Here is an 8,506-nt window from a genome sequence, read left to right on the forward strand (position 1 = left end):
ATACAAGAAGGGAGTGAAGATAAGAGTGGTTCAGGTTTATGTGTGTGTGTTGTGGGATTCAGAAGGACGCGGCCCCGCTTCTTGTTAGGGAGCGCAGATAAAAGTGTCCAGCTCTCCTCTTCCTGGCAGGAGTGAAACAATGGCTTGTTCAGCTATTATCGCTGTGAGAAAGAATTTATAAAACAGAAACAAGTTTTGTAGTGGACATTAGTCTACGTCATCAAAAGGTCATATGCAAACTTATATCATTAAAAGCTTATACTGACTACTAAGTACAATTTTCCATTGACAAATAACTTTTAATATACAATATTCAGGAACAAAAAAAGATTTATTCACATAGTAGTTAATGCAGACAGATGCTGATTTCTGAATACATTTGAGTCCATGTCCGGTTTTAGAACAATCAGCTTGTAACCGAAATAACGGGGACAAACTATAATTTCACTTTCACTCTGTGTTCAGTAGAGTCAGTTGTAGGTGTGGTTTAGCTCATACTGCCTGTTGAAGAAGCTGCAGCACAGTCTTTGCCTTTCACTTCTTACTCCACTTCAGTTGGCTACACAACACTGTTTAGACTGAACATCGACAGAAGCAATTACAACACAAGCATGGCTGCCAAGTTCGGTAAGTCATCATGTTAGTCATGTTTTCTAGTGTTACAGCAGTGATCATGGCTGATTTAAAATCATGGTTGGTTGGCAAGCAGGTCGATAGATTATAAAAATAAAAACAAGATCAGTGAGGTTAGTATTAGACACAGACCTGTGATGGTTTAAATAAATGTTTTAAGTCTGAAAGGGAGTAGGAAGAAGCAGAATGTTTATCAAGACCTACCCCATTATACAAAAATGAACAAAAAATAAAAACTACAAAACATTTGCACTGCCTACACTTTCATTAGCTAATAATAATAACAAGCAATAATAATGGACAATAGGAAAACAAAGAGAAAGACTCACTGTTCTCCTTTGGTCATTACTATTGTCCATAGTGCTCCTTTCTAACCATGTCAACCTGCTCCTTATTTAAACCAAGTCTCTGAGACAGCAGTTTGTGAATTTAGCTCTGAGATGTGGAAGAGAGGTCATAACTTTTGAATGTCCATTAAGATTTCTGCTATTAAATATGTTATCCACTGTAAAATTCTAGTTACACAGTTCATAAGTGTGATATTTACAAGCCATTTATGATTATATCGATCAGAAAGAAAGAAAAAAGGATTAATTGCATTTCCTGATAGCAGAGTGTCAGGGTCATTACTGAGGATGACTCTGATTTCACAGGATCAACAGCAGAATAGAGACTTGTGACCCATCTCTGTAGATGTTGAATTAACTTTTGACCATCTACCAGAACATTTGTAACCTAAAATACTAACCCCAAACCCAGTGCATGATCAAGTATATGTATAATAAGTACAATGTATTTCATGCCATGTATTCTTTCTGATCTTTCTACACAGATTTCTACACAAATGATGAGATGAGGATTGTGATGGTGGGGAAGACTGGAATTGGGAAGAGTGCTACTGGAAACACTATTCTGGGCCGTGAGTGCTTTGAATCCAAGTTCAGTCCCAAATCTATGACTGTAGAATCTTCCAAAGGAAAAGCTACAGTGGATGGACACCGCGTTGCTGTCATTGACACCCCAGGCCTGTTTGATACCAGGGTTGATGAAGAGGAAACTCAGAAAAATATATGCCAGTGCATCTCCTATGCTTCTCCAGGACCCCATATCTTCTTGGTGGTCATCAGACTGGGCAGACACACTGAAGAGGAAAAACAGACGGTGCAAAAGATTCAAAAAATCTTTGGCCACGCAGCAGACAAATACAGCATGGTTCTCTTTACCCATGGAGACCAACTTGAAGGCACCACTATTGAAGAGTTCTTACAAGGAAGCTCAGACCTGCAGGAACTCGTGGCCAGATGTAACGGTCAGTACCACGTCTTCAATAATAAACTGAAGGAGCGCTCTCAGGTCACTGAGCTGATCCAGAAGATCAGAGAGATAGTCCAGAAGAACGGAGGAAGCCACTACACCAACGAGATGTTCCAAAAGGCTGAGAGGGCGATTGAAGAGGAGAAACAATGCATCCTGAAAAAGAAAGAAGAAGAAATAAAGAAAGAAAAAGAGAAAATGGAGAGAGAAATACGGGAAAGATATGAGAAAGAGATGCAGAAATACAACAAACAACTCCAGGCTGAGAGAGAGAGGGAGAAGAAGGAGAGAGAGGAGGAGAGGAAGAGGGAGAGAGAGGAGATGAATGAGGAGAGAAAGAGAGAGATGGAGGAGAGAGAGGCAGAGAGGGAGGACAAAGAATTGGAGATGAAGAAGTTAAAGGAGAAGTGTGAGAGAGAAGTGGAGGAAGAAAGACGCAAGATTCAGACCAGATATGAAAATGAAGCCAGAGATGAAGCTGAGGTGTTTAATCCATTATCTTTGCTGGTTGGAGGAATTAAAATGGTGTTAAAATCTTTGTTTCGAATTTAAATTTTCACTCATGCATTGAATGACAGTCAGGAGCTTTTCATATAGAAACGCATGACTTCCGCTCTGTATCATTGTACCATTGTTTTAAACTTTTTCTTAGCGTTCCCTGCCTGTCTAGAATTCCTAGCATGATGTCACAGATAGCAACATGTTCAAAAGTCGTAATATTTTGGAAATTATATGTGAGGTTCCTGTAAAATTTGTCAATCTTCTTTCTGAAGTTTTGAAGGTTTTTCTTTTTTTTTTTTATAGCTACCTGTTTTCAAACAGCAAATCCAGTGGACATATTGAATTTCCTTTTTATGCTATCTTAGTGGTTTATTAGTTGGAGTTCATACTGTGGGCTTTTGGGAAATTCACAGTATTCAGTCATTATTTTAGTTAGAGATATCTGTATGTATGTATCTTTGTAACTTCTCTTGTTGCCAATGATGTTGTTTTTTGTTTGTGAGATTTACTTTTCTTCACTTTCTTGGTGAATGAATCCATCTTTGCTCCAACTTTTAACTTCCCCTTGACTGAGTTGTTTGCGTTGCTTTTTGCCTTCACATGTGTGACTCGCAGCCTGACAATAAACTTAGATTTGTGGACTTTGTGCCATGACCTCTAGAACTGTAAGCATTGGTCCTTCTTTTTGTAACCTAGTTGTCTCCTTTAAAATAAATTTGTGAGTCACTGTCATAATTCAACTGAGTGTTGTTCTTGCTTTCTCAGTGTTGCTGGTTAACCTTATAATGTTTTTAAATATAATTCTGGAAAATACAAAATATTACATTACAGGTTGAATAGTAGTATCTTAGCTTCTCACAGTTATTTATCTAGTACTGCATCACATTCAGATCAAATTACTGCCACAAGCTAAATGTCCACATTCTCACCTGTAGATTTTAAAGATCTGGAAGAAATTAAGCCTCAGTTAACGTCTTGCACCTCTCTACGTCCCCCCACCCTAACAAAACTATTTAAACCAGTATCTCATTGTTTTACAAATCATTTAGTAAATATTATCAACAGCTCTCTAGTGTCTGGTATTTTCCCTGTTTCTCTCACATGTGCAGTAATCACACTACTACTTAATAAAACAGAATTAGCACCAAAGAAAGGCGACGCAGAGAGTGACAAAAACTTAACTCAAGGGACACAAGACCTTTGGTGGACAGGACTGAATCTTGGGCCTGTTTTCTGGGGTGGGCACGCTGTTGTCACCGGGATGTGTGACCTCAGATCTTCAGTACTCTTGGACAGGTGGTCAACATTCGGGGAAGACAAGAAGTAGAAGTACTTTCAAGATGCAGCTCCACTGAGGGCACAGACAGCTTACACTGAGATTAGAGAGCTCAGACTTTCAAAAAGCATCTGAAACAGCTCAGGTTTGGAAAGAAAGCTTTCCATGTTAGGTGTTTTAAATAAAAATTATTTAAGCATTGTAGTGGGTTTTACGTGACATATATATATTGCTAGCCCTGAGCTTGCTGAGGGTGTACCCTGCCTTTGTCTCCTTGTGACAGCTGGGATGGACTAACACCCTTTGCTGCCATCAATTGGATTCAATGTATTCCAATTATTCTATCTGAATGTTTACAAACTCAAAGTATGTAATGGAAGTGTAAGTGATGACCAGTTCACAAATTTACAAAGCAGACATAAAAAGTAATTGTACTACTCAAACCAGACACATCAGTACAGCTACATGTGGTCTGAAAAACAGCAGTTTTGTCACATTTTCATATCTAATTCGGGTATTTTAAGGGAGGCCGGAGGCACTGAAAAACAACCCTACCTGTCCCCACTGAATCAAAGCAGAAGCAGAAAGCTTTCAGGATTGCATAATCACTTTAACCAGCTAGCCATCCTGTTATGGGAGGAACCAGTAAGAAGCTATTTTCAAAGTAGCTGAGTAGATTTTATCTCAAGTCAGTGAGTAACAGTAGAGTTTTGCAGAACACTAAGAAAGATTTCTTTGACTGTTGATGGTCTCGTTGGTCATCATATCCACTGTCCAGAGTCTTAAAACAACAAGAATGTACAAAAATAACAACCCCCAAACCCCTGTTGTTTTATACATTTAAAACTCAAATTCGAATTATAGATTCGACTAGCAGATGAAGACAACAAAAGAAGAAAGGGGCCCTGAAAGACACCAGTGCTGGTGCAGGAAGACCAAGAGCCATGGAACATACTCCTCATACTTCATAGAAAGAAGGACAACGACCCTAAACATAAAACCAGGGCAACAATGGAATGGTTTAAAACAAAACATATCCATGTGTTAGAATGGCCCAGTCAAAGTCCAGATCTAAATCCTATCGAGAATCTGTGGCAAGATTTAAAAACTGCTGTTCACAAACGCTGTCCATCTAATCTGACTGAGCTGGAGCTGTTTTGCAAAGAAGAATGGGCAAGGATTTCAGTCTCTAGATGTGCAAAGCTGGTAGAGACATACCCTAAAAGACTGGCAGCTGTAATTGCAGCAAAAGGTGGTTCTACAAAGTATTTACTCAGGGGGCTGAATAATTACGCACAGCCCACTTTGCAGTTATTTATTTGTAAAAAATGTTTGGAATCATGTTTGATTTTTTGATCCACTTGTCACGTGTACACCACTTTGTATTGGTCTTTCACGTGGAATTCCAATAAAATTGATTCATGTTTGTGGCTGTAATAAAACAAAATGTTCAAGGGGGACGAATACTTTTGCAAGCCACTGTACAAACGATTATATATCTCTAAGCATAAATTATTATATGTTTGTTATTATATGTTGTATATAAGTACAAATGTCAATCCTAAAATATCACTCTGACATATTTACTACAGTATAGTACTGAGGACCACAGCCCTCCTGCAGGTACAGGAAGTCACTGCATTCACTCTTTAGACTTTGCTTTCTCCTCCAAAAATCATTTACAAGAAACATCACATTTTTTCTTAATAGCAAGCACTGATGCACAGATTAGTATAAATTTCTTTGCATCCAGTTTCACTTTTTGACTTGTGCACCAAACTCAAATTTATCCGATGTGCAAAGCCAGACACCCCCCCGCCATCCCCATTTACAAGAAACGGCAACACGTTTTTAGAAGTACAGACACTGCACCACAAAGCAGTTCTTACGTGATGCTTTCACTGTTTCACATCTGCTGCTTCTTATGGAAAATGTCAGTGCAACAGGATGTAATAAAATGTGTTCACATTTGCATGTCCTCAAGCTGCAAATCTTTGATTATGTTTGATTAATAAACTGAATATTTTCAGTTCTATTTATAATGTGTGAGATCCTGCATCATTAATTTACATAAATTCTTGCAAAATGTTATCTTATAATCTCAAAACATTTGTAATGAAACATTAAAATTACTTTTATTGAACAATATTCAGGAAAAAAGGATTTACTCAAATAGTAGTTAATGTAGACAGATGCTGATTTCTGAGTAACGATTAGCAGGTGAAGACAACAAAAGCAGAAAGGGGCCATGAAAGACACCAATGCTGGTGCTGGAAGGCCAAAGGCCAGAACAAATATGAACCATTGAAATATTCTCCTCGTAGAAAGAAGTATGAGGAGTACAAGTAGGATGGTGTCGATAAAATACAATTACGTAGTGGACAAGCATGGTGCAGACACAGGGAAGAAAACAACCCAATTCACACAGGTGGGTAAACAGAACACTCAAGAGATCCATTCAAAACAGAATGAAAGAAATGGAAGAAACACCTAAAATAATACAGAAAGCAAAGGCCATGAAAGGAGGAAGTTCAGGAGGAACAGGGTCAGGTCTGGGGCAAAATGTCACAACAGATTGTTAGAGTGAGTTTGATAAAAGTTGTCATTGTTGTGCTTAAAACTGTAAACCTTGTCCTGAACTGCATGTTCAGATATTTTTCTGTTCCTCCCCTACATCTAGGATGGTGGGGGATGCTATTAACTGTAGTGTTTAACTGCAGGCACATTGCATGTAAGAGTCTGGTTTCCTTATGTAAACAACCACGGCAGACCCGGGTGCAAATTCATGCTCTGCAGCATACTTTATTGGCACTTCCACGGTTGCTGTTCACAATGCTCCCAGAGCTGCAGCTCTCCCGCTGCCCGCTCAACATTATCACCACAACAACCCCCAAACACAGCACCCATTACAATATTTAAGTCGGTGGGGCGTGATTGCAGATGCCGTGCAGGTGCGTCCGCCCTCCCTGCATGGCACCGCAGGCCACGCCCCACCACATACCCCCATCGCCCGACTGAGACAGGGGAACCATCCGGCCGAACCTACTCCCCCCACCGCGCGCGGGAGAGGGGATCAGCCCGGACCGTCGGCGCCCCCGGGCCCTGGCCAAGCAACGGGGAGTTGTGAGTTCAGGTGGCCGCCCGCGAACCCAGCAGCGTCGGCGAAGCTGGTCCGGAGGTCGGCTGCGTGGCAGGTGCATGCGGCACGGTCGGCGCGGTCGTGCGCCCCGGCTCGCAGGCAGCTGGGCAGATGTCCGGCAGGCACCGGCCTCTGGTGGAGGTGAGGCACTCTGCTCACCCCGCCGACCTCGGGCTTCGGTGGCGCGGACTCCCCTAGCACGGGCACCACCGACCTATCCTGCGGCTTCTCCGCCCCTCCCGGTGGGAGCAGCACCCCACGCTGCGCCTCCGCCGCTGTCTCTCCCGGCTGGAGCGGCTCCTCGGGCGCCGCCTCCGCCGCTGTCTCTCCCGGCTGGAGCGGCTCCTCCGCCGCTGTCTCTCCCGGCTGGAGCGGCTCCCCGGGCGCCGCCTCCGCCTCTCCCGGCTGGAGCGGCTCCACGGGCGCCGCCTCCACCGCTGCTGGCTCCTCGCGCGCCAGCTCCGCCGCCTTCTTCCGGGGCGCAGGAACGGGCACCGAGCCCTGCCGAACCCCAACGGCTACCACGCGAGGTGTGGGGACAGGCGCTGTGGCAGGCTGCGTGCTAGCTGGTCGCAACCTGGGGGCCGGCACGGGCGCCTGCACGGACTGGATTTCCTTCACACCAGCGCCATTGGGGAGCGCCGGTGGGGGTGGCGGTGGTGTCGGGCAGGACCGGATCAGCGCCGCCAGATACTCCATCCTCTGCAGGTGGCGTTCAGCCTGGTCCTGCAGCTCTTCCCGCCACACCGCCGCCTGCTCCTGCTGCGTGGCCGCCAGCTTGGCCACCATTCTCGCCAGCTCCTCCCTCTGCTGGCCCACTCCCGGATCTGCCGTGCCTCCCGTCCTGGGTTTCGGCACCACTGTAAACAACCACGGCAGACCCGGGTGCAAATTCATGCTTTGCAGCATACTTTATTCACTCTCACGGTTGCTGTTCACAATGTTCACAGAGCTGCAGCTCTCCCGCTGCCCGCTCAACATTATCACCACAACAACCCCAACCACAGGACCCAGTACAATATTTAATTCGGCGGGGCGTGATTGCGGATGCCGTACAGGTGCGCCCGCCTCCTCTGCGCGGCACCGCAGGTCACGCCCCGCCACACCTTATTTGGTAAGGAATGTTTACTTCCTGCCATTTATGGGCTCACCTATGCTTGTATATGGTGAACCATTTAGAGGAGTTAAGCATATACGGGTGGGGGGAGATGACCTTTTGATAACTAGGGATGTGGTGAAACGACCAGGAACCAGGAAGTCACGTATACAGAGACACATACACACACACACATAAACAATCACTCACATGCTCGCACGTGCATATACACACACACAGTGCCTTAGCTTTTACAACGGGGGACTGTGTAATTGTGTTCACTGAACAAAAAGGCTGCAAGGGGAGGCTGGAATTTGGAGTTGTCTGGGATCAGGTGAGCAGCTGGCAGCTCTGGATCCTGACCGGACTGGCTTCCCTTGCACAAGTAAAAACCGATTGAGCTCTGATTGTCTTGCTAAGTCTCTGAGCCAGCGAGGCCTGCGAGTGCAGACCTAAAGTAATATTCTGCTTTTAGTAGTCTGCTTTTCACTCACAACAAAATGCTTTTCAGCCTATTACAAAAATTTCACTCTCAAATTCACAATGT

General features: G+C 44.0%; 1 protein-coding gene across 1 annotated transcript; it reads left to right on the plus strand.

Moving 5' to 3' along the window:
• Positions 1-544: 544 nt before the first annotated feature.
• LOC148097781 (GTPase IMAP family member 4-like) lies at positions 545-2,499 on the plus strand. The gene is made up of 2 exons (XM_087831339.1): positions 545-627; positions 1,466-2,499. The coding sequence occupies exons 1-2, from the start codon at positions 612-614 to the stop codon at positions 2,497-2,499; spliced, it is 1,050 nt and encodes a 349-aa protein (XP_087687465.1). The 5' UTR covers positions 545-611.
• Positions 2,500-8,506: the final 6,007 nt, after the last annotated feature.

Source organism: Neolamprologus brichardi, chromosome 18 (assembly GCF_056152115.1).
Source record: "Neolamprologus brichardi isolate AB-2024 chromosome 18, ASM5615211v1, whole genome shotgun sequence".
Classification (NCBI taxonomy): domain Eukaryota; kingdom Metazoa; phylum Chordata; class Actinopteri; order Cichliformes; family Cichlidae; genus Neolamprologus; species Neolamprologus brichardi.